This window comes from Bufo gargarizans, chromosome 3, assembly GCF_014858855.1.
Source record: "Bufo gargarizans isolate SCDJY-AF-19 chromosome 3, ASM1485885v1, whole genome shotgun sequence".
In the NCBI taxonomy this organism is placed as follows: domain Eukaryota; kingdom Metazoa; phylum Chordata; class Amphibia; order Anura; family Bufonidae; genus Bufo; species Bufo gargarizans.
In genome coordinates, this window is record NC_058082.1 from 609,920,392 (window position 1) to 609,947,117 (window position 26,726).

Genomic DNA, 26,726 nt, shown 5'->3' on the forward strand with positions numbered 1-26,726 from the left:
AATGCTAAATAATATTAAAACGTGTATGCCGCTTATGAATAAAATGCCATACCTGTGGTGGATACATTCTCTTTCATCAAACCATTAAACTTTCTTAATGAATCAGCTTTGCTTTACTAGTATAGATATTTTTTGTCAAATTTGGCAGGAAACCCACTTAAAGTGGTATTCTCATCTGAGACAATGGGGGCATATTGCTCGGATATACCCCCACTGTCTGATATGTGGGACCTGCACCTAACGATATGTCCCCATTGTCTCAGATCAGAAAACCCCTTTAAAATGGTTTCACAGCGGCTGTGGGTTGGGGGACCCTGATTCTAGAGGTGGGACCTGCATCCATCTGACATTTATGGCATATTCTGTGGGATGGCAACAGGTCCACGAGCAGGAAAAAAGATAAAACCAAACTGCATCCTTCATGCCTACAAGAAAAAGCTGCAACTAAAATGTGATGTGTGAACCTTCCCCAAGACGGCAAACTATACGAGAATAACCAGCAATACTGTATAGAGCAGAGACAAGGATGTTCCATAGAACAATGGGAGGTAATTGTTTGACCGGTGTGGAGCCAACTGTTCGGACCCCCGCAGATCATGAGAACAAAGGTCCTGTGCCCTTTATATAATGATATAATGTTATACCATATTGTTTGGATATGCCATAATCATTTTGGCTGGCTCGACCTCTACATGGTCTGGGAATGAAGGAGCAGTGCAGGAAACAAACAGATAGCTCCATTCATGCAAACTGCACTGTGGTGGGTTTCAGCTCTGCTGTGCCATGAAAATCAGTGGGGCCACAACATTTAAAGGGGCTGGCCCATCTCGCTAGGACATGCCATCAATTTCTGATAGGTGCAGGGCCCAGAGGTGGGTCCAGAACCTCTCTCTAGAACGGAGCCTGCAAAGTGAAGGAGATCGGACCGCGCTGGCCACCTTTTAATCTCTATGGGAATGCCAAAAATAGCAGCCCGCTCTCCTTCACTTTGCAGGCTGTGTTCTAGAGATAGGTCCTAGAGGTAGGGTCTACACCTATCAGACATTGATGGCGTATCCTTGCGATATGCCACAAATGTATGAGATGGGCCAACTTCTTTAACTATTACTGGAGCCGCTTCATTCTGACGACCTGTGGAGGTCCTGGCTGTCATCAAGTGATGGCATATCCCAGTGCAGTATTCAGCAACCTCCGCTACTCCAGCTATTGTGAAACTACATCCCCCAGCATGTACTGCACTCTGCTGTGAAGTGAATGTAGCAATCTGGGAGTTGTAGTTTCACAACATCTTTTGTGCCCCTGGTATAGTGACATGCAATGCTTACTATTATGCTGTGGTCATATCTCCATCGAAGCCTCCGTCAGCAGACTTCTGGGAAAGAACAGCACTGCATGAGGCGCTACACTTCACGTCAAAATGGCACAGTGTACACAACTCGCACAGGTTTATGTTTGTGCATAATCTATACCAACCACACGTCTTAGGCTACTTTCACACTAGCGTTCGTCGGTCCGCTCGTGAGCTCCGTTTAAAGGAGCTCACGAGCGGACCCGAACGCCTCCGTCCAGCCCTGATGCAGTCTGAATGGATGCGGATCCGCTCAGACTGCATCAGTCTGGCGGCGTTCAGCCTCCGCTCCGCTCGCCTCCGCACGGACAGGCGGACAGCTGAACGCTGCTTGCAGCGTTCGGGTGTCCGCCTGGCCGTGCGGAGGCGTGCGGATCCGTTCAGACTTACAATGTAAGTCAATGGGAACGGATCCGCTTGAAGATGTTACCATATGGCTCAATCTTCAAGCGGATCCGTCCCCCATTGACTTTACATTGAAAGTCTGAACGGATCCGCGCAGGCTACTTGCGCACTTGCGAAATTTTTTAAAGTTATTAATGCAGACGGATCTGTACTGAACGGAGCCTCCGTCTGCATTAATATGATCGGATCCGTTCAGAACGGATCCGATCAAGCGCAAGTGTGAAAGTAGCCTTAACTGACCTGAAGGGGTTTCCCAATTCTACACACTTATGGCATATCTAGAGGATAAATGTCTGAAAGGTGCAGGTCCCATCTCTGGGACTATCTCCAGAACAGAGCTCATCTAATCGCCATCTCGCTGTGAACGGAGAGGTAGAGGCGCATTCACAGAGCCACACATATGCAGCCATCTCTCCATTCATTCAGTGGCTAAAAGGCGAGTGAGGACTTGCACCTATCAGACATGTATGAATTACCCTGTGGACAGGCCATAAACGTATAATATGATAAAACCTCTTTAATTACATTTTTTGGAACGCAACATTTTTGTACTTTCTAACAGCAAAGAATAAATCTGCAAAAAATAAGTTGTGCAAAAGGAAACCCACTGGTTACACAGCCAACCAGATGCTGCCCTCATGCATGTCCCTTATCAGCTATACTATCCGGCCACATTCAGGGGTTCAGCTGTAGTACATCTCCAGTTCTTTGCTGTGTAAGGTTATGGCAGGCAATCGTTGCGACTCTTCGCAGGTTAATGAGTTCTGTCCTAGGATTTTAAGGTCCACATTTTTAATCTTCCAGTTTTTACCAACTGGACAGCTGACTAATCCAAAAATCTGTTCAAATATTCCCAACCAGACGTTGTCTCTGTGGATGGTTCCGGCCACTGCCACCACCACAGGCCCATGAGGAGAAGACACACATTTTAAACCTCCGCTATCAATGTTGGGGTTAAATATGAGTCTCTCCTCTCGTGTAAGCGCAAGAAGACGCAGACTTGCCATCTGAGACCCGTAGTGCTCCTCTGCGGCCTGCTCGGCTGCTCTGTACGCCAGCTTCAGTACAGCATTCTCCCAGAAGTGCTGAGGGCCCCAGTCGCCCTTCTCTGGCCTAAGGGATGGATTCTGAGAATTCAGCAGAGGGTAAAACCAATTGCAAAACTGTTCACCGAGCAACTGACAATTTAGGGTCCCGGGTTCAGATTGTTCTTTCTCGACCTGAAAACATGAATAAAATCAATAAATCCATACATTTCAGGTTCAGCGGCCTGACCATAATCACAATTTACTTAAATTCTATTTACCTTAACAGTTAATGGGGATGTCCCATCACATACATACTTGGGGTGATTAGATAAAAGAATGATATGCTCTGCCTTCTCGGTGAGTGGTCCGATTACTGGATCAGAGCGACTGAAGCTCTAGTAAAGCGCAGCAACCCCTTATAGCTTCATTCTAAAAATGGTAACGCACGTCCTCACCTAAATGGAGCCGTGGTATGAGGCGAGGTGCAACGCCTGCTTGACTGTAGTTGCTCATGCTTCGGGGGGAATTTTTTTAATTTTTTTTTTAATCACTGCATTGTAATAATTTTTAGCTAATGAAAACATTTTTTTAAATTGGTCTTTATTTACATTTTTCAATATCTGCAGATGGTCTGTTTTACATTAAAGGGGTTCTCCAGTAATTAAGAAAATGAAAATACTTAAATATTACTTTATTATAAATATATTCTCAAAAAACTTTCATTATTTATAATGGCTCATTTTGTCTGGGGAGCAATCAGGGGAAACAAAATGGCCGCTGTCCCATTATTTCACACAAAACCTGTCCTGATCACACATGAGGACAAGTTACTTTACAACACTGAGGTAAAGAGCTGCCTCGTCCTCCTCCTCCGCTCTACTTGCCAGGGATTATGATCCTGAATACAGATAAGAACTTTAGCTGAATCTCAGGGGAATTTAGTTCATGAGGAGACATGAAGTACAAAGAGGACGGACAGGACAGACTGTGGTAAAGGTGACTGCATACAAGTGTTGTTGCTCATTGGCCACACCTCACTCTCCTCTCATGTCTCATCATCTCCACTCCCACAGAGATTCACCTGTATTAAGGATCATGATTGCTGACAAGCAGAGCAGAGAGGGGGATGAGGAAGCACTACGGCTCCTTGTGGTGAAGTAACTTGTCCTGCTGTGTGATTTGGACAGGTTTTGTGTGTACTCATAGGACGGCGGCCATTTTATTTCTCCTAATGATTGTTCCCTAGACAAAACAAAACATTCTAAGTAATGAAAGGTATTTGTGAATATATTTATTATAAAATAATATTTAAGTATTTTCATTTTTTTTAATTCCGGGAGAACCCCTTTAAGTCTGGTCAGACAGCAGCTTTGAAGGTTCGATGTATAGCCCTTATCTCTGATCTCCTGACAGATCATAATCACTTAATTAAGCCATATCCTAATTGATTAGCTAAAATGAGTGTTTATGAGCTGACAGGAGTTCAAAGATAAGGGCTACACAATGTGCCCTCAAAGCTCCTGCAGACAGCCTGCAGCTATGCTGAAATAAGGCTGTAGAAAAAAAAAATAACTTTTAATAAAGAGCAATTGAAAAAAAATTATGAATATTTTTTCACAGAATATGGATGTGAATGGGTCTCCCCTTTGCTTCATATGGACATTTACAGTGTTGTAGTATGGATTTTTATTAACGTGTTATTTGTCATTTTCTCTTACTGTTTCTTTTACCTTGATGAATAAACAGTATTGGGAAAACGTATTGGAGACCTCATGACATAATGCATCTGTAACGGTTCAGTTTTGGGTTCTCCACTGGGGACATTAGTGATGTTTTAGGGTCATCGTTGAGAGTTTTATGACTACACTTTCTTGTCTTGTTAGGTGTGTCCTTGATAACTGTTGTTGCGCACTTTAGGATATTTCAGTTTGTCCTCTCTAGTGCCTTTAACCATCATTGTGTGGTTTGATGGGGAATTTATTTTTACAGATGACGATGTACACAATAACCTTTAGTTTAGTACAGAGTTTATATTCTTTACCTCTACAAGCAACATGCCTGATCAATTTAAATATTGGTTTATTTTTCAACTGAAAAATTTGCATGTTGCAGATGTGCAGGTAATATGTATACATTGCTGCAGAGCTGTGGTGAGAATCGTGGAGGAGAACTTCTTCTGTGTCCTCACCATAATAGTACATGCGTGCCAGCACACACATTTCTCAATAATAGCCCTTTGTCAAAGGCTTAAAGGGGTGATCCATGAATGGATTATGATGACCTATACTCAGGATAGGTCATCATTATTAGATCAGGAGGGGTCGGAGTCCTGGACCTGCAGCCGACCAGCTGTTTCAGGGAGTCGCCACGCTCAAGGGAGCTCTGGTGAGCACAGCCAGCTCCTCTCCAAGCATAGAACATAGTACAGCGACTAGGTAACATGACATGGCCTAGAAAGAGGCCGCAGCACTCAGGGAGCTCCAGTCTTTTCTAAAACCTGAACGGCGGGGGTCCATTGGTGTCGGATCCAAGCCATTCTGATATGATGACCTAGGTCAGGGGTAGGCAACCTCCGGCTCCCAGCTGTTGTGAAACTACAATTCCCAGCATGCTCCATTCATTTCTATGAGAGTTCTTAGAAGAGCAGAGCAAGTATGCATACTGGGAGTTGTAGTTTCACAACAACTGGGAGCCGGAGGTTGCCTACCCCTGACCTAGGTCATCAATTTTAATTGCCGGATAACCTCTTTAAGAAACGGGATGTTTGAGAATCAGCTGAGGTTTTTTTTTTTTTTTTTTACCCTTGTCCAGGTGACAACAAATCATTTGAAAGGCTTTTCCAGGATTTAAAAAAATAAATAAAACAAAGACACACACACTGCTGCTGTGCTCCCATCTGTATAAATGGAACGTCACCACTGATGCCAGCGATTGGTTGCAGTGGTCACATGAACATGTGAAATAATAGCATAAAATTAATTAGGGGAATACAGGTTTGTTTGTTTTTTATTCATTTTATACAGTCCTCTGCTCTGGACTAAAGTCGAAAGATCTTGAAAAACCACTGTAACGTACACCAACCATTAAAGACAAAGTAAGACTGAAACTGAATATTAATTAGTGGTTTATTTTTTAACCCCCCACTCTCCCATACTTCTCTCCCAGCAGATCCGTGTATTTAGCTGCCCTGTGCTCTCCGGTAGAGTTGTTGCGATACCATTTTTTTGATTCGGTTTCGATACCATGAAAAAGTATTGCGATACTCGATACCATTCGATACCACGCGAAAAAAATAAACAAAAAAAGCCACGTGCATTCCTCATTTTTAAAAATGGCGAATCGCGCAGTTTTTTTTTTATTTTTTCTGTTCCGGCATTCACCACCTAGATTTTTTTAATATATTTTAATAGTTTGGACTTTTCTGACGTGGCGATGTAATATGTTTATTATTTATATATTTTATATGTGAAATTGGGAAAAGGGGGTGATTTATACTTCATATTTTAGTGTTTTTTGTTTGTTTTTTTTACACTTTTTATTTAATAACTATTTCCCCCTTCGGGGCTAGAACCTGGGATCTTTCATCCCTTTTCCTATTCAGCCTGATAGATCTCTATCAGGGTGAATAGGACTTCACACTGTCCCTGCTGCTCTGTGCCTTGTGCACACAGCATCAGGGATGTTACCATGGCAACCAGGGCTTCTGTAGCGTCCTGGCTGCCATGGTAACCGATCGGAGCCCCAGGCTTACACAGCTGGGGCTCCGATCAGAAGCTGCCACTGCACCACTGCACCACCAATGGCTAAAAACCACAAACATGGCTGAGGATCTGGTGGATATGCTGTGGACCCCCTTTTACTGAAGCGCTGCGGATTTTCCATTTTGATTTGCATACAAAAATATGCAGCTGATTATAGTAGGAGAAAGTAAGATTTATGCAAAGCCATCTGCATACATTTTTCAATCCACAGCCTGTCCATTTCTGACAGGATTGTTGCAGATTTTTCTCCATTAGAAGGGGTGGCACGTCACTAGGATATACAACCAATGTCCTCTGGAACGGGACCCCCAAAGAGAACTAGAGCGCACTGCGCGGCGTGCTCTCCGCTCTCTTCTGTGGGAGATCCAAGAACAGCAGAGTGCTCCAAGCATGCCCATCTCCTCCGTTCACCTCTATAGGACTGCCGGAAATATTTTCGGAACTTCCACAGAAGTGAATCGAGGGTGGCTGCACCTGTCCGCTTCGCTTTCGTTCATTTTGTGAGCCCCGTTTTAGAAGTAGGTGGCATATCCTCAGCAATCCTAAAATGTTTCACATTTTGCTGAATTACCCATGCAGCCACAGCAAAAGTCCTAAATAAATAAAAATAGCTATACTGCCCTCCCTTCATCCCATGCCAGTCTCTGTACAACCTGATTTCCTGAGAGGACATTGCAGACAGCCTGGTTATACAAAGACTGGCACAGGACCTGGTACAGTATGTCAGGTAGTGACAGAGGAGGGGTATACTGCTTCATGTTCACCAGGAGCTGGAGCCGAAACCCAAAAGCAAATCTGCTCAATTTCCGCTGCTTTGGGCGCACTCAAGGGTAAGTCTGCTGTGAATCTTACTGCATTTCTGCAGCGAAACCCATGGAAACCGGCAGCAAAACCCACCGCTGATTTTACCATTTGCGCTGCAAAGTGTGAAATTCACAGCAGGGGGAGAGGGGCGGAGGAGGGGCGGCAATGAGAAGAGAGGGGCGGCAATGAGAAGAGAGGGGCGGCAATGAGAAGAGAGGGGCGGAGGAGGGGCGGGCGCACTGCGCCACCAATGATAGGATTATTTCCACACAGAGCGGTGCCCAGCGATGCCCCAGCACTCACCATTAGTCCTGGGCGCCGCTCCGTTCGCCTGCAGTGCTCCATTACTGTCTCCTCTCCTGCTCCACATGCTGCTGATTACTATCGGAGCGATGGGAGGAGACATCAGCTTCACTAGTCGGCGTTCCTTCTCCCTGGCTGTAGCGCTGTCCAATCGCAGCGCAGGGAGAAGGAACTCCCACTAGTGAAGCTGATGTCTCCTCCCATCGCTCAGATAGTAATCAGCAGCATGTGGAGCAGGAGAGGAGACAGTAATGGGGCACTGCAGGCGAACAGAGCGGCGCCCAGGAATAATGGTGAGTGCTGGGGCATCGCTGGGCGCCGCTTTGTGTGGAAATAATCCTATCATTTCGATACCCGCAACAACCCTACTCTCCGGACTGGCAAGATCTTCTGTCCATTACCACTGCTCACCTTTACATCTGGAGAAGCTGGATGTCGGACACTGGGACCTCTCCAGTGATCTAGTGCACATTGGATGAGCTGATTCTTCTCATTTGACGGCAGCACGTTGACATTCTCTGCAGCAAGATACTTAAAAATGGCGCTGCGGTGAACCTTTCTCCTTTTCAGTAGCTCTTCTGCACTTTTACTATATGTAACAATCGCATCGAAGGCTTCTAGAAAGAAGAGAGATGCAGACACTTATTCTCCTTTACTTATCATGGTCCTTCAGTCTGTTTTCTGGCATCAAAAGTCACAATTGTTTCCCCAGGTCTCGTTTGCACATAAACTTTTTGGTTTTTAGGCCTCTCACTGAACTTTTTTTTTTTTTTTTTAATAAGAAGAGTGGGCGGACTTAAAGGGAGGCAATGTGGCAGCCCCAGAGATTTACTAGAATTTACATCAGAAATGTATGTAAATTATAGTGCAAAGCTACGCAAAGATTTGCTTTCCTGATGTAAGGACTACCAGAAAATGAGCTGAACAGGCCTGCACCTTTTAAAATGGTTGTATGCCCCCCTCCCCCTCAAAAAAAATCAAATAAAATTATTGACTCCAGGAATTTGCTTAAGTTTCAAAAAAATATATATAAAAAAAAAATACTTTCACCTTTCAAAATCTACTCTATTTTAGTGCAAGGGGTCCTGTTCACCTGTTTTTGGTATTCACTGGACCCAGTGGTGACATCCCATCCCTGGGGCCGGTGTGGTGCTGTTTTTTTGAAAGATGCAGCCATCTATTCTAGTCCTGGACATTTAAAGTGTAACTGCCATTTCACTACCAAAAATTTAATCCCTAAGGCTACTTTCACACTAGCGTTCGATCGGATCCGTTCTGAACGGATCCGATCATAATAATGCAGACGGAGGCTCCGTTCAGTACGGATCCGTCTGCATTATTTTAGCATAAAAACAGCTAAGTGTGAAAATAGCCTCGTACGGATCCGTCCAGACTTTCAATGTAAAGTCAATGGGGGACGGATCCGCCTGAAGATTGAGCCATATTGTGGCATCTTCAAACGGATCCGTCCCCATTGACTTACATTGTAAGTCTGGACGGATCCGCACGGCCAGGCGGACACCCGAACGCTGCAAGCAGCGTTCAGCTGTCCGCCTGGCCGTGCGGAGGCGAGCGGAGCGGAGGCTGAACGCCGCCAGACTGATGCAGTCTGAGCGGATCCTCTCCATTCAGACTGCATCAGGGCTGGACGGCTGCGTTCGGGTCCGCTCGTGAGCCCCTTCAAACGGAGCTCACGAGCGGACAGCCGAACGCTAGTGTGAAAGTAGCCTTACATACGTGATGCTGAAGGGAAGATATCCATGAAGCTTTATTTTTCTGTTAATTTTAACTTGTCTGATGTCTGTAGTCAACCCTTAGCAGCCCTATTTTTCTGTGCCTCTATTTCAGCATCTTCCTAAGATGGCCTCTGCTGCACTTCCTGTGGTGATCTTTGCCATGTCCTTGAGGCCATCCTGTATTTCCCTCACTTCCCCCACTACCCCAGAGCAGTGTGTATCCTCTCACATACAGCTAACTAGAGACAGACAAGACCAATCAGAATGCAGATAACCTCCCCCACTACCCCAGAGCAGTGTGTATCCTCTCACATACAGCTAACCAAAGACAAGCCCTGCATTACATGAAATCAGTAAGCATTTGTTTTAGCCTCTTAACGCAAAATGCCGTGCATGTACGGCGGGGGATGCATTGCCAGAATGGGAATGTAAAGTAATAACAATTGTAGGAGGTATCACTATCTGTTTTAATAGCAGAGAAATAGAAATTTGGAAAGTTGCACATTTTTCAAACTTTTTGGTAAATTTTATCTTAGAATGGCTTGGATAAGTAAAAGCGTTTTAAAGTTATCACCACATAAAGTGACATGTCAGATTTGCAAAAATCGGACTGGTCCTTAAGGTGAAAAATGGCCTGGTCCATAAGGGGTTAATAGTCATCTGTAAGCTCTGCAGCTGCTCCCTCATTCTCCTCCACACTGGCAGGGAGGGGGCTGCTTTAGCTGCTCATATCTCTGGTTTGGTACCAGCTACAGATATTATTGCTTTGTACTGTCTGAAAGCCAACATTCCAAGCTTTCAGACAATACCAGAACAACGGCAATATACTCAGTACAGGGGAAGATATCACTGATAGAAGTTAGGATGCTGTGAATGCAGCTGAAAGTGAAAGTAAAAGCAGATTTTACCCGCGAATATTTCCAACAATTTCTAACAGTGATTTCTCACTCTGTTGCTTGGACTTTAGCTGTCATTCTGGTCTTGTCCGACAGCCTGGACAACAGTTGCATGTTTCTAGCTGCTACTAATCAGGTGATAGCAGCATCTAAAGCAGCACCCCTCCCCCCTGCACTTTCTGCCCGAGACCATGCACTCAGGGCTGAGCTCTTCCGCCCCGTGCTCTCCTCAGCACCCGGGGCTGAGCTCCTCCTCCCCGCTTTCCCCCTAGCACCCGGGGCTGAGCTCCTCCTCCCCGCTTTCCCCCTAGCACCCGGGGCTGAGCTCCTCCTCCCCGCTTTCCCCCTAGCACCCGGGGCTGAGCTCCTCCTCCCCGCTTTCCCCCTAGCACCCGGGGCTGAGCTCCTCCTCCCCGCTTTCCCCCTAGCACCCGGGGCTGAGCTCCTCCTCCCCGCTTTCCCCCTAGCACCCGGGGCTGAGCTCCTCCTCCCCGCTTTCCCCCTAGCACCCGGGGCTGAGCTCCTCCTCCCCGCTTTCCCCCTAGCACCCGGGGCTGAGCTCCTCCTCCCCGCTTTCCCCCTAGCACCCGGGGCTGAGCTCCTCCTCCCCGTGCTCTCCCCAGCACCCGGGGCTGAGCTCCTCCTCCCCGTGCTCTCCCCAGCACCCGGGGCTGAGCTCCTCCTCCCCGTGCTCTCCCCAGCACCCGGGGCTGAGCTCCTCCTCCCCGTGCTCTCCCCAGCACCCGGGGCTGAGCTCCTCCTCCCCGTGCTCTCCCCAGCACCCGGGGCTGAGCTCCTCCTCCCCGTGCTCTCCCCAGCACCCGGGGCTGAGCTCCTCCTCCCCGTGCTCTCCCCAGCACTCGGGGCTGAGCTCCTCCTCCCTGTGCTCTCCCCAGCACTCAGGGCTGAGCTCCTTCTCCCCGTACTCTCCCCAGCACTCAGGGCTGAGCTCCTCCTCCCCGTGCTCTCCCCAGCACTCACGGCTGAGCTCCTCCCGTCTCTTGTTTATAATACAGAGAAGACAGCTGCACATGACAATGTTGTGAGAAGAGGCTGCAGAATAGGAAAGTAGCATGCATTTCTGGGAGTTATCAGGTAAAACTGAAAATGCTAAATCTTTAAGAACATGATAAAGTTTTAAGCACAAAAGCACTTATACAGCAAGGTGTACTATACCATTAGGGTATAAAAAATTAAAACGGCAGTTACACTTTAACAAATACCTCAGAAAACCAGATAAAAAGGGGGGCTGAGCGCGAAACCAAGAACGGACGCTATACAATGTACGGTGCTGTGCTTGGTGAGATGCGAGAAGGCTGCGGAGCTCACAGGAGCGCCCAGAAGTTGTACCTCCATCGATCAGATAAAAAAAAATAAAAAAATCTCAGTAAACTCTTTAAATGTTAAGGGCTGAGCTCAGGCAGAGACAATTCACCTGGTTTGCTGAAAATTTCACAGCCATCATATTGTGTGTTGTACCTACAAGTGGCATCAACGCAGGGATCGGCTACCTCCGGGACTCCAGCTGTTGTAAAACAATTGCTCAGTTGTGTTAAGAAATCCCATAGAAATGAGTGGTGCATGCTGGGAGTTGTAGTTTCACAGTCGCTAGAGTGTGGAGGTTGCTGATCCTTGCATTAGTGGGTTGAGCTGCACTAAGTATGCTGGGCAGGCATGGGTTGATATGGCAGTGTCTTACTACATGTGTGCAGTGTGACAACGCTGCTATATCAAGGTCCAGTAAGGCCAGGCTGGGATATGCCGTGGCGATCAGAGGGCCACACTGCGTCCAGTGTCAGCTGGCTGCAGGCATAGGGCCTGAATATAATGGACTAAGGGGGAGACTGATCATCTCCCTGGCTCCTGAAAATGATAATTACACTTACCGGTAATTTGATTTTCAAGGGTCTGCCTCCCAGAACAGGAAACCCACAGGTATAAAAAAGGAGGAGCCTCTCCCTTCCTTGGTTTTCAGAGATGAGAAGCCTTCAGTAATGCAATCAAAAGGCGTAAAGTGAAAAAATGGTGGTTCTTTTTATTAAAAAGATCCACCATTTTTTCACTTTACGCCTGGAGTGCTGCCTCATCCTTTTGAATCTATATCTACAACTAGTCGTTGGAGCCTACGGCTGTGAGGATCTTTGCATTTGCACCCTTATCTTTGGTCTTGTGCTGCTGTGTATATTTTTTGTTTGCTATACATTTTATTTTAATTTTTTTGCACACCTCGTGACCATACGCAAGAACGGTCAACAAAACCTAAGTAAAAAAGGGTGGGAAATTTAGCGGTGCTGTCATGGACTTTTGAAAATCTAATTACCGGTAAGTGTAATTATAATTTTTTTTTCCTATCGTCCATAACAGCATCATGAGAGATGCCAGAGAAAAACTAGGGTGAGAAAACGGCCTGGAGAACCTTACAACCAAAGGACAAGTCAGAAGAAGAAGAAAGGTCCAATCTATAGTGGTTATAGAAGGTCAATGGAGATGACCAAGTTGCAGCTTTGAAGATGTCCTGGACTGAAGCTTCTGCTCTCTCTGCCCAAGTCGCCGCCACTCTGAGCCGACCATCCTCGGGGAACCGGCTTCTGCATGGAAACATAATCTAAACAGATAGCCTGCCTTATCCACCTGGCTAAGGAACTTTTGCTAGCCGATTTCCCTTTATTAGGCCCTGCAAACTGTATAAACAAAGAGGATGCCCTCCTCCACTCCTTGGTAGCCTCTAAATAAGCCAGCACACGTTTCCTAACATCTAAATGATAGAGCTCAGCTTCCTTAGGGTGATCAGAAAAGGAAGGGAGAAACACTTCCTGGCCCCTTGTGAAAATCTGAGACTACCTTGGGGAGAAATGCTGGATTGGGGCAAAGACAAATACTATCCTCCTGAATGGACATATAAGGAGGGTTTAGCTTGCATTTCACCTTCTCTCCTGGATGATGTGATGGCCACTAAAAATACACATTTTAATGTTAGGATCTTGATGAAGACTTCAGAGAGGGGTTCAAAATGAGCTTTAACCAAACCATGAAGAACCAGGCCCAGGTCCCAAGGAGGGACTCTTACTATCCTGGCCAGGGTATTTCTAGCAACAGCCTCACAAAATCTAACAAATCAGAGAATGCGCAGCTAGACTAGAATCAAACAAGACACTCAGGGCCGAAATCAGAATCTTTAAAGTACTTAAAGGGTTGTCCAAGTTATATTTATTGATTACCTATCCTCCAGGATAGGTCATCAATATCAAATTGGCTGGGGTCCCACACCCGGCACCCCCGCCGATCAGCTGTTTGAAGAAAAGGTGTGCGCCGTGCAGGAGTAATTACACCCAAGCCGTCCCATTCATTTCAATGGTACGGATCGCTCCTATACAAGTGTATGGGAACGATCCGTCCCATTGAAATGAATGGGATGGTTAGGTGTAATTACACCTGCTCAGCGCTGCAGATGCAACGGCGAGAAGGTAAACAGTGAAGAGGAGGCGGCGCTGGCACAGCGCGCGCCTTCTCTTCAGACAGCTGATTGGCCAGGATGTCAATCTGATATTGATGACCTATCCTAAGGATAGGTCATCAATAAATATAACTTGGACAACCCCTTTAAGGCCAACCCTTTATCTAAACCCCTCTGGAGAAACTCTAAAATCCTAGGGACGCTAAGCTGACAGAAAGGAGAAGGAGGAATCCCTAAAAACTTTAAGAAAACCGACCATATTCTAGTATATATGCCTGTACCAAAGAATAAATATTTATTTGATTACATAGACACATGATAAAAAATACATAAATACGATGCCATGGACAGGATAAATGGGAGAAGGGTGTTTTTATTATGTTGGCGTTCTGTCTCCTCCCCTTTTGTGATGCGTGCGCGCGTCATCCGGCACCACACGCCATTACCGCCCGATCAGGTGACTTGGTCACGTGAGGTGGGCGTGCCGGCGGGAGGCCGATGTGTTTGTGCCGGCTGTTTCGCGCGCCAACCAGCATGCACACCTGGGGACGAGTAAGTACTGACCTTTCATTGGCTCAGAGAGGCCTTAAATATTAGATTCACAGTGATGGCGTTACCCCCTGATGAAGGCACGCCGAAACACGCGTTGGGGTAGCGCCATCCTGGTTTGTTCCACACACGGTCTGTTTTAGGTGAGCTGTAGTCGCAGTCTTTACCCCCACGGTTTCTGGACTTTGGTGTTTCACTACACCTGGTCTTTATTTATTTACTTGGTTTGTTGTTTACCTTTTATTATTATTTTTTAGCTTTTTTGCTCAACATACCATGTTTCATTGCCGTGTTGGTCTTTAGCTGACCTTTCACTCATTTATATACTTTTGGATGTACTTTGTTCATAGGTTGGTTATTGTACCCAACATTCTCCTATGACCTCCATATACCCATATACATTTTTGACCTGTGTGCTCTCCCAGGGTGGCGCCTTCCTTTCCTTCCCCTTCTCCCATTTATCCTGTCTATGGCATCATATTTATGTATTTTGTATCATGTGTCTATGTAATCAAATAAATATTTATTCTTTGGTACGCTGAGCTCCATTTCTCTTGTGTTTTCGCTATTGTTCTCGGGAGCTTGTACCGAGTTACCCTCCACGGGTGCCCCCTGTGGCCATATTGGGTGGGCACTGTCCCTCTCGTTTCCTCAGGACACCCGGGGTCATTTTTGTTTTCTATATATGCCTGTAGTCACTTCCTTCCTACTTTTTAATAAGGTAAAGACTACCGACCCCGATGGCCCCTTCCGGATCAACAGCGACCTCTCAAAAACCAAGCCGTCAAGTGAAGGCTCCTGACTGGGGGATGTATTACTGGGCCCTGATACAAGAGAGCCGCAATCTCCGGAAGGACCCATGGCTCCTTGACCAACAGTAGTCTTAACCAGATGAACCACGCTCAACGGGGCATCAAGATCACCAAAGCTCTGTCTTCCCTTACTTTGTTCAACACTTTGGGATTTAATTGTAACGGAGGGTATGTGAACAGAAGACCCCTGCCCCAGGGCTGAAGGAAGGCATCTACTGCTGTGGGCAAAACCCCAGGACAAAGAGAAAAGAACCTTTCCACCTTCCTGTTGCTTCCTGTAGCAAGGAGGTCTATGTCTGGAAACCCCCACAGGCTTACTATCGTGGCAAATATGTCCTGATTCAAGGACCATTCCCTCTCATCTAGTCTGTTCCGACTCAGGTAGTGTGCTTTCCAGTTGTCTACACCTCTGATATGCAGGGCTGATAGTGACTCTCCCTTTCAACAAGGGAAATATTTGACTGGTAATTCCCATCAACTCTTTGGATCAGGTTCTCCCCTGATAATTTAAGTAGGCCACCATGGAACCATTGTGGGACAAAACCTTTAAATGTCGGTTCTGAAGCCAAGGCAGAATCTCCTGCAGAGTCCTCAGAGCTGCTGTCCATTCCTTTGCATTGGAAGAAATCTCCCAATCTGCACTGTCCCAGGATCTCTGAAAAATCCTGTTCGATGGACTAGCGTCTGTAGTGACTACTAAAGGGTCTATCACCTTCCACAGGACCCCCTGATCTAAATTCTCCTGCACCAGCCACCATTCCAGCGATCAACGGTCTTCTTGGAGATGAGATTTTTTGCAAATCTGACCAGTGTCACTTTAAGTGCTGATAACTTTAAAACGCTTTGACTTAACCAGGCCATTCTGAGAATGTTTTTTCGTCACATATTGTACTTCATGACACTGGTAAAATGAAGTAAAAAAAATAAATAAATATTTTGCATAAAAAAAAATACCTAATTTACCAAGAATATGGAAAAATTTGCAAATTTCAAAGTTTCAGTTTCTCTACTTCTGTAATACATAGTAATACCCCCAAAAATTGTGATGACTTTACATTCCCTATATGTCTACTTCATGTTTGAATTTTTTTGGGAATGATATATTGAATTTTTTGGGGATGTTACAAGGCTTAGAAGTTTAGAAGCAAATCCTGAAATTTTTCAGAAATTTACAAAAAAAAACAATTTTTAGGGACCACTACAGGTCTGAAGTCTATTTGCGAGGCTTACATAATAGAAACCACCCAAAAATGACCCCATTCTATAAACCACATGCCTCAAGGTATTCAAAACTGATTTTACAAACTTCGTTAACCCTTTAGGTGTTGCACAAGAGGAGTTATTGGCAAATGGGGATGAAATTTGAGCATTTAATTTTTTTGTCTAATTTTTTATTTTAACCAATTTTTTCCACTAACAAAGCAAGGGTTAACAGCCAAACAAGACTGTATCTTTATTACCCTGACTCTGCCGTTTACAGAAACACCCCATATGTGGCCGTAAACTACTGTACGGCCACACAGCGGGGCGTAGAGTGAAAAGTGCGCTGTTTGGTTTTTGGAAGGCAGATTTTCCTGGACTGGTTTTTTGACACCATGTCCCATTTGAAGCCCCCCTGATGCACCCCTAGAGTAGAAACTCCATAAAAGTGACCCCATCTAAGAAACTACACCCCTCAAGGTATTCAAAACTGATTTTACAAACTTTGTTAACCCTTTAGGTGTTGCACAAGATTTAATGGAAAATAGAGATACAATTTCAAAATTTCACATTTTTGGCAGATTTTCCATTTTAATATTTTTTTTCCAGTTACAAAGCAAGGGTTAACAGCCAAACAAAACTCATTATTTATGGCCCTGATTCTGTAGTTTACAGAAACACCCCATATGTGGTCGTAAACTGCTGTATGGGCACACAGCAGGGCGCAGAAGGAAAGGAATGCCATACGGTTTTTGGAAGGCAGATTTTGCTGGACTGTTTTTTTTTTACACCATGTCCCATTTGAAGCCCCCCTGATGCACCCCTAGAGTAGAAACTCCCAAAAAGTTACCCCATTTTAGAAACTATGGGATAGGGTGGCAGTTTTGTCGGTACTAGTTTAGGGTACATATGATTTTTGGTTGCTCTATATTACACTTTTTTTTTGTTATTTACTACATTCATCTGACAGGTTAGATCATGTGGTAATTTTATAGAGCAGGTTGTCACGGACACGGCGATACCCAATATGTATACAATTTTTTTTTATTTATGTAAGTTTTACACAATGATTTCATTTTTAAAACAAAAAAAATGTTTTAGTGTCTCCATAGTCTAAGAGCCATAGTTTTTTTCAGTTTTTGGGCGATTATCTTTAGTAGGGGCTCATTTTTTGCGGGATGAGATGGCCGTTTGATGGTCACTATTTTTTGGGTGCATATGACTTTTTGATCGCTTGCTATTTCACTTTTTGTGATGTAAGATGACAAAAAATGGCTTTTTTTACACCGTTTTTATTTTTTTACGATGGTCACCTGAGGGGTTAGGTCATGTGATATTTTTATAGAGCCAGTCGATACGGACGCGGCGATACCTAATATGTATACTTTTTTTTTTATGTAAGTTTTAAACAATGATTTCTCAGTTTTTTCAGTTTTTGGGCGATTATCTTGGGTAGGGTATGATTTTTGCGGGATGAGATGACGGTTTGATTGTTACAATTTTGGCGTACATGCGACTTTTTTGATCACTTTTATTACCTTTTTTGGGAAGTAAGGTGGGCAAAATGTCAATTTCATCATAGTTTTTTATTTTTTATTTTTATGGCGTTCACCGTTCGGGTAAAGTAACATAACAGTTTTATAGATCAGGTCGTTACGGACGCGGCGATACCAAACATGTGTAGGGAATTTATTTTATTTTTAATCAGTGATAAATGTGTTTTTTGATTTTTACCTTTTTTTTTTACCCAGACCCACTTGGTTCTTGAAGATCCAGTGGGTCTGATGTCTGTATAATACAGTCACTATATAGTGTTTTGTACTGTATTTTACTTACACTTTGTCTGAACAGATATATGCCTTTAGCACAGATCTGTTCAGCACCATGGACAGCAGAATGCCTGAGAAGGCGTCCTGTTGCCATGGAAACCTTCCCGTCTGCTCAGTTGTGGCCACAACTGCGCAGACGGGGAAGGGTGAGGAGGGGGGCTCCCTCCCTCTGTCACCCCATCCTGACCAGGGGCTGCAAAGGCACAGCAGCCCCCCGATGGGAGAGTGAGGGAGCTCCCGACTGTTAACCTCTGCTCTTCCATACCGCGGTCCGTAGTATGGAAAGGGTTAAACGGCTGACATCGCATCACAGATGTCAGCCATTTATACCAGGGTGTCAGCAATGTGCCGACACCCTGGTATACCCACTGGCCACCAACGATTATTCAAGGGGAGGCGGGCGGGGATCGCGATCCCGCCTGCCGCACCGCCTCCAACCCCCCCCCCCTGCACCTCCCGCCGCCATAAAATCATTGAGGGGTGCAGGGGGGTGAAACATATATATTTTAGGCATATTAAAGTTTCTGATCCCCGCGATCAGAAACTGCAGAAAGCGCATGAAACCGCAGGTCTGAATTGACCTGCGGTTTGTTGCGATCGTTGACATGGGGGGGTCCCCCGCAAATTTAGCAGAGGGTCATGTGTCCTTAAGGGGTTAAAAACAATTCATAAATCAATCATTGTAAAGAAGAACTATTACAGATCTGACTGTTTCCATCTTGAACTTTCTGTATTTCAGAAATTTGTTCAAACCCTTTAAACTTATAATCGTCCTGTAATCCCCGTTTGGCTTCTTCACAAGAAAGAGATTGGAATAATAGCCCAACCCTTCTTCTCCAGGAGGGCAAGCAATAAGAGCACCCTTTCTTAACAACGCATCCATCTATCTTTCTAGTGCCCCTTGTGTATTCTGAGCCATCTCTGAAATAAGAGAAATTTCTGGCGGGAGAGAGCTGAACTCCAACTTGAACCCCTCTTTCAGAGAGGTTAAAGGGATTCTGTCACCAGTTTTTTGCCCCTCCATTTAAAAATATGGTTATGTTCAGGGAGCTTTAGTGATTCCTAATGTGGTCTTATAACTGAAGTCTGTAGGCTCATTTTGTCTAAAAAACTTTATAACTAACCTGTCATTCATCCAACTAAGGTGCCCAAGGGGATGTGCATGTCTTCCAGATGCCGCCCGCACCCGCCGCCGTTCGTGCCCTGCTCCTCCTTTTCTGACATCAGCGCCGCCTCAGAATCCTTTGTTACGCCTCCGGCTCTCCCTCACTCCCCCCTCCTTCTTCTCTAACATCTCGCGCGTGCGCACAGGCTGGCGCCAGTGTTCAGGTCATCGGGAGGTTGAGCGAAGTGCCGGCGCATTCGCACTTCGCTCCATGAAGCCGAACGGAGAAGTCCGCACAGGCGCATCAGGCACAGGCCTGTGCGCACGCGCGAGATGTTAGAGAAGAAGGAGGGGGGAGTGAGGGCATCTAACTTCCTTAGATGCCCATGGATAAACTACTCCCCTGTTAGGCCCCTTTCACACGAGCGAGTTTTCCGCGCGGGTGCAATGCGTGATGTGAACGCATTGCACCCGCACTGAATCCGGACCCATTTATTTCTATGGGGCTGTGCACATGAGCGGTGAATTTCACGCATCACTTGTGCGTTGCGTGAAAATCGCAGCATGTTCTATATTCTGTGTTGTTCACGCAACGCAGGCCCCATAGAAATGAATGGGGCTGCGTGAAAATCGCAAGCCTCCGCAAGCAAGTGCCGATGCGGTGCGATTTTCACGCACGGTTGCTAGGAGACGATCGGGATGGGGACCCGATCATTATTATTTTCCCTTATAACATGGTTAGAAGGGAAAATAATAGCATTCTTAATACAGAATGCATAGTACAATAGGGCTGGAGGGGTTAAAAAATATATATAATATAACTCACCTTAATACACTTTATCGCGCAGCCGGCATCTCTTCTGTCTTCTTTGCTTTGCACAGGAAAAGGAACTTTGATGACGTCACTCCGGTCATCACATGGTCCGTCATCACATGGTCCGTCACCATGGTAAAAGATCATGTGATGGACCATGTGATGAGCGCAGTGGCGTCATCAAAGGTCCTATTCCTCAAAGAAGAAGACAGAAGAGATGCCGGCTGCACGAACAAGTGGATTAAGGTGAGTTACATTATTTTTTATTTTTAACCCCTCCAGCCCTATTGTACTATGCATTCTGTATTCAGAATGCTATTATTTTCCCTTATAACCATGTTATAAGGGGAAATAATACAATCTACACAACCTTGAACACAAACCTGAACTTCTGTAAAGAAGTTCGGGTCTGGGTACCACATTCAGTTTTTTATCACGCGCGTGCAAAACACATTGCACCCGTGCGATAAAAACTGAACAACGGAACGCAATCACAGTCAAAACTGACTGCAATTGCGTACCTACTCGCGGGTTTGCCGCAATGCACCGGGACACATCCGGACACGCTCGTCTGCAAGGGGCCTTAGGGCCATACCTGTAGGATCCACTTCCTAGGACAGGAAACCACTGAGGAAGGGAGAGGCACCTACTATTTTTTTTTTATACCTGTGGGTTTCCTGTGCTGGGAGGTGGACCCTCTCTCATGGTGCTGTCATGGACGATAGGGAAAAAGTGGCATTAACAAGGTTGCAAACTATGCGACTTTTTAACTGCAACTTTGTAAAAAAAAAAAAAACAGTCACATCTCTCGGATTTTATGCTGCCCTCACCACTTTCCCTAAAGAGGACAGGAAGGGGGCCTGACAAGCAGCCATAGTATATGGGGGGGGGGGGGGGGGGGGAGGCCGCACTGGCCACCAATGAATGTAATACAGGGGAGGGAGGGAGGCCGCACTGGCCACCAATGAATTGAAAACTAGGGGGGGGGGGGTCTGCCCCCACCTGCCTGGCAGCACCTGATCTCTTACAGGGGGCTATGATACGCACAATTAACCCCTCAGGTGCAGCACCTGAGGGGTTAATTGTGCGGATCACAGCGCTGCCAGGCAGCAGGGGGCAGTCACGTACACAGTTCTTAGTATATTCTAACTTGAAGCGTTCCCATCACCATGGGAACGCCTCTGTGTTAGAATATACTGTCGGATCTGAGTTTTCACGAAGTGAAAACTCAGCTCTGAAAAAGCTTTTATCTGCGATCCGTCTGTGTGAAAGTAGCCTACGGACGCGGATCACTGACAAGGATGACAATCTTGTGTGTATCAGTGTTTTTTTCACGGACACATTGACTTGTATGGGTCCGCGAACCGTTGTCCGTCGAAAAAATAGGACAGGTCCTATTTTTTTGACGGACAGGAAACACGGATCACGGACGCGGATGAACAACGGTGCATTTTCAGAGTTTTCAACGGACCCATTGAATGTCAATGGGTCCACAGAAAACGGAACGGACAAGGATGCACACAACGGTCGTGTGCATGAGGCCTAAGGCGCACCTCTAGCAGCAGGTACAGGTCTCATGCACATGATTGTGCTCTGAAAACAAGGATGCGGTCGAGGTGCCGTCTGCTTTTTACTGAGGACCCACTGACTTGAAAGAGTTCATGGCCTGCATTTTACAGACACATTTCATCTTTCTGCAGACGGACACAGATGCAGGAAGCAGACGGGGGTCCATGTGCTTTCCCCATCCATACGTCCTTTCGGCACGGGGCGGTGGCTCAGTGGTTAGCACTAGTTACTCGCAGCGCTGGGGTCCTGGGTTTGAATCCAATAAAGGACAACATCTGCATGGAGTCTGTATTTTCTCCCTGTGTTTGCATTAATTTCCTCCCACACTCCAAAGACATACTGACAGAGAACTTAGAATATGACCCCCATTGGGGGCAGCAAGTGATGTCTGTAAAGTGCTGCAGAATACATAAGTGCGAAAAATAAATAAATGTCCTATAGGCCCCATGCACAGGTATGCCCCTCAGATGCAACACAGCATTATTTTAATTCTGGGGGGCACTAATGGAGGGCATTATTAATTCTGGGGGGAATTAATATTATTTTAAGTCGCTGTCATACAGTGGCTCCAAGGGAACCTGTCATTATGTTCTGACATAAAAAAACAAAATGTACCTTAAAGGGGTTGTCCGGGTTCAGAGCTGAACCCGGACATATCCCCATTTTCACCCCGGCAGCCCCCCTGACAGGAGCATCTAATGCTCTGATGTGCTCCCTTGCCTTGCGCAGGGCACAGGCTCTTCTGTTTGCAATAACACACTGCCAGGCAGAGGCTTCCGCCCGGCAGTGTGTTCGGTGACGTCACCGGCTCTGATGGGCGTGCTTTAGCGCTGCCCTAGCCGATTTACTAAAGCTCGCCCATCAGAGCCGGTGACGTCACCAGGCTTCCTGGCAGCTCCATGGAGAGCCCAGTACGTAACCGGATCTCCAAAAAATGCCTCTGCAAAGGAGAGCATCAGAACATGAACTTCTCCGATGCTCAAATCAGGGGGGCTGCCGGGGTGAAAATGGAGGTATGTCCGGGTTCAGCTCTGAACCTGGACAACCCCATTAATACTTGTTTACCCTGATAGTTCCCAGCGATCGATCCATAATCTTAGCAGGACTAACCTGTCCTATTTTATCGCCATTTAACGCTTTCCTGCCTTTTATGCTAATTAACAGAAGAGTCATATCTTATAGGGTTGTTGCGGGTATCGAAATTTCGATACCCAATCGATACTTTTGTCCCGGTATCGATACGATACCGGGATTTCAGTTTTTTCGATACTGGGCTGCACTTCTGCGCAGTCTAGTATCTCTGAACATGAGCGCGCTGCTATCGGCGCGCTCATGTTCTCTCAGCAGCACAGGGAGAAGGAAGCTGTCCTCCTCCTCCTCCTCCTCCTCCCTCCCCCCTGTGCTGCTGCCACCAATGAGAAGAGAGGGGCGGAGGAGGGGCGGGCGCACTGCGCCACCAATGATAGGACTATTCCCACACAGAGCGGCGCCCAGCGATGTCCCAGCACTCACCATTATTCCTGGGCGCCGCTCCGTTCGCCCGCAGTGCCCCATTACTGTCTCCTCTCCTGCTCCACATGCTGCCGATTACTATCTAATATCTTACATGCTTGACCAGAGAGGAGCCATATTTTCTCAGAGTCAAGCTCCTCAGCTCCGCCTAAGAAACGACCCTATAGATAAAATCTCACGCATGCGCAGTATTCATTTTGGGCAGAACTATGTTGCGTAAGGATACACTAAGCAAGTGCGCATTTGTGCATGATTGGGGACAAGATTACAAGCAGTGAGGGCAGACATTGTCTGTCAAAGTCTAGGGGGAGGGGAATAGGCTATGATGGTGAGGAATTATTTATGCTAATGAGCATACCGCCGGGAAATCGTTATATGGCGATAAAATAGGACAGGTTAGTCCTGAGATTATGGATCAATCACTGGGAACTATCAGGGTAAACAAGCATAAGGCTACTTTCACACTAGCGCTTGATCGGATCCGATCATATTAATGCAGACGGAGGCTCCGTTCAGTACGGATCCGTCTGCATTAATAACTTAGAAAATTTTCTAAGTGCGCAAGATGCCTGAGCGGATCCGTTCAGACTTTCAATGTAAAGTCAATGGGGGACGGATCCGCTTGAAGATTGAGCCATATGGTGACCTCTTCAAGCGGATCCGTTCCCATTGACTTACATTGTAAGTCTGGACGGATCCGCACGGCCAGGCGGACAGCTGTCCGTGCGGAGGCGAGCGGAGGCTGAACGCCGCCAGACTGATGCAGTCTGAGCGGATCCGCTCCATTCAGACTGCATCAGGGCTGGACGGAGGCGTTCGGGTCCGCTCGTGAGCTCCTTCAAACGGAGCTCACGAGCGGACCGACGAACGCTAGTGTGAAACTAGCCTTAAAGAGGACCTCTCACCTCTCCTGACACGTCAGTTTAATAGCTTCATGCGTTTCCCATGTAATAACAATTCTGGAGCATCTATTCTTATGGCTTTATGGTGTACAATTCCTTTATTATTTCTACTAGAAGTTATGAATGAACTGCTATTAGCCTTCAGTAAGGGAACAGAGGGGGGTAACCAGTTGGGGGGGTGTACTTGCACAGACTCATTTTATCCAATCAGTGCTACCATTTTCAGACTGTGCAGGTACACCCCCCAACTGGTTACCCCCCTCTGTTCCCTTACTGAAGGCTAATAGCAATTCATTCAGAACTTCTAATAGAAATAATAAAGGAATGGCACAACATAGAGACATAAGAATAGATGCTCCAGAATGGTTATTACATGGGGATACATGAAGCTATTAAACAGACATGTCAAGAGCGGTGACAGGTCCATTTGGTTCTATATTTTAAAGGGGTTCTGCAGTTTTTTTTAACTGATGATTAGAGATGAGCGAACTTCTGTTTTAAGTTCGGCGTCTAAAGTTCGGGTTAGGAATAGCGGAGAATCCCGATCTGGAACCGGATATGGATTCCGACTTCCGTTGTGGTCCGTGGTAGCGGAATCAATAATGGCCGATTATTGATTCCGCTACCACGGACCACAACGGAAGTCGGAATCCATATCCGGTTCCAGATCGGGATTCTCCGCTATTCCTAACCCGAACTTTAGACGCCGAACTTAAAACAGAAGTTCGCTCATCTCTACTGATGATCTATCCTCTGGCTGCTGCCTTCTCAAACAGCTGATCGGCGGGTGTCCCGGGTGTCGGACCCCAGCCGATCAGATGCTGATGATCTATCCAGAGGATAGATCATCAGTTTAAACAAACTGCAGAACCCCTTTAACGCCACATGTTTAGCCACGCCCCACAACCACACCCCCTTTGGGGGGGGGGGGGTAACCCTAGGGTACACAGGGATTGCTAGTGATGCACTTGCCTGCCACCTACATGTGAAGATCACACATCACTAGTGCCATCACAGGCTTCTACACGGGCGCTATTAGGTCATGCTGGGACCAGTAGTCCGGCATGAGGCGCTCACCTTCTCTGCTGAACACATGGATCAGGCGGTTGGTGACAGTCTCGGCTACAGAGAACAGGTCGTCGGTGTCCAGCTGAGCCAGCAGCCGCCTGCAGCCCTCCCTCTCCGGGGCGCTCAGACCCGCCATGGCCGCGGCTCTGTTCCACCCGGTAACACTTTTGAAAGGACCTAAAACTTCCGTTCTGGGGACTGACAGCTGAGAACGAAACTAACCAGGACAAGGGCGCCACTTCCGGCTGCGTCACTGTCACGTGATCGGACGTCACCTGTGCGGCGGGACGTTCAGGGGCGGAGCTGGATGCTTGTAGACGCCAATACCTTCTAAACAGCTGAAGTGGCTCCTTACTGTCCCCTACAGTAATCATGGCGCAGGGGAGGGGGTCACGTGAGGGGGAGATGCCACGCACAATAGTGTATCCTAAGTCAGGACTGGGCGAAAGCATTTTGGTGCTGTAGGCCGATAAGGGACACTGCACCCTCCTCCCAAGCCTTAAAATGTGATTGGGTCAACTCATAGTAGAGAAGAGGCCATTGGGAACACTGCAGGCTGTCTATGGAAGTGAATGGGTTAACAGGCACATTTCTGAGTCACAGGGGTGGACTGGGAACTTTAAGTGGCCCCATGTTGTAGGCAGGCCAGCAATAAGGAAGTGCAGCACAAAATACCGCCCCAGCAGAACCAAACACAGTGCAGCACAAAATACCGCCCAGCAGAACCAAACACACAGTGCAGCACAAAATACCGCCCCAGCAGAACCAAACACTGCAGCACAAAATACTGCCCCAGCAGAACCAAACACACAGTGCAGCACAAAATACCGCCCCAGCAGAACCAAACACTGCAGCACAAAATACTGCCCCAGCAGAACCAAACACACAGTGCAGCACAAAATACCGCCCCAGCAGAACCAAACACACAGTGCGGCACAAAATACCGCCCCAGCAGAACCAAACACACAGTGCGGCACAAAATACCGCCCCAGCAGAACCAAACAGTGCAGCACAAAATACCGCCCCAGCAGAACCAAACACAGTGCAGCACAAAATGCTGCCCCAGCAGAACCAAACACAGTGCAGCACAAAATACCGCCCAGCAGAACCAAACACACAGTGCAGCACAAAATACTGCCCCAGCAGAACCAAACACAGTGCAGCACAAAATACCGCCCAGCAGAACCAAACACAGTGCAGCACAAAATACCGCCCAGCAGAACCAAACACAGTGCAGCACAAAATACTGCCCCAGCAGAACCAAACACAGTGCAGCACAAAATACCGCCCAGCAGAACCAAACACACAGTGCAGCACAAAATACCGCCCCAGCAGAACCAAACACACAGTGCGGCACAAAATACTGCCCCAGCAGAACCAAACACACAGTGCGGCACAAAATACTGCCCCAGCAGAACCAAACACACAGTGCGGCACAAAATACCGCCCAGCAGAACCAAACACACAGTGCGGCACAAAATACCGCCCCAGCAGAACCAAAAACACACAGTGCAGCACAAAATACCCCCTAGCAGAACCAAACACAGTGCAGCACAAAATACCGCCCCAGCAGAACCAAACACACAGTGCAGCACAAAATACCGCCCAGCAGAACCAAACACACAGTGCAG

General features: G+C 46.7%; 1 protein-coding gene across 2 annotated transcripts; it reads right to left on the reverse strand.

Moving 5' to 3' along the window:
• Window positions 1-1,986: 1,986 nt before the first annotated feature.
• On the reverse strand, window positions 1,987-25,339 carry LOC122930857 (uncharacterized protein C3orf38 homolog). 2 transcript variants are annotated; one of them, XM_044284520.1, is made up of 3 exons: window positions 25,105-25,339; window positions 8,061-8,263; window positions 1,987-2,973 (listed from the first exon to the last, which is right to left on the reverse strand). In XM_044284520.1, exons 1-3 carry the CDS (start codon window positions 25,229-25,231, stop codon window positions 2,437-2,439), a joined length of 867 nt encoding a protein of 288 aa, XP_044140455.1. In that variant the 5' UTR covers window positions 25,232-25,339; the 3' UTR covers window positions 1,987-2,436. The 2 variants fall into 2 exon arrangements, with proteins under 2 accessions (XP_044140455.1, XP_044140454.1); XM_044284519.1 differs by having other exon boundaries at window positions 8,061-8,266.
• Between the last annotated feature and the right edge of the window lie 1,387 nt (window positions 25,340-26,726).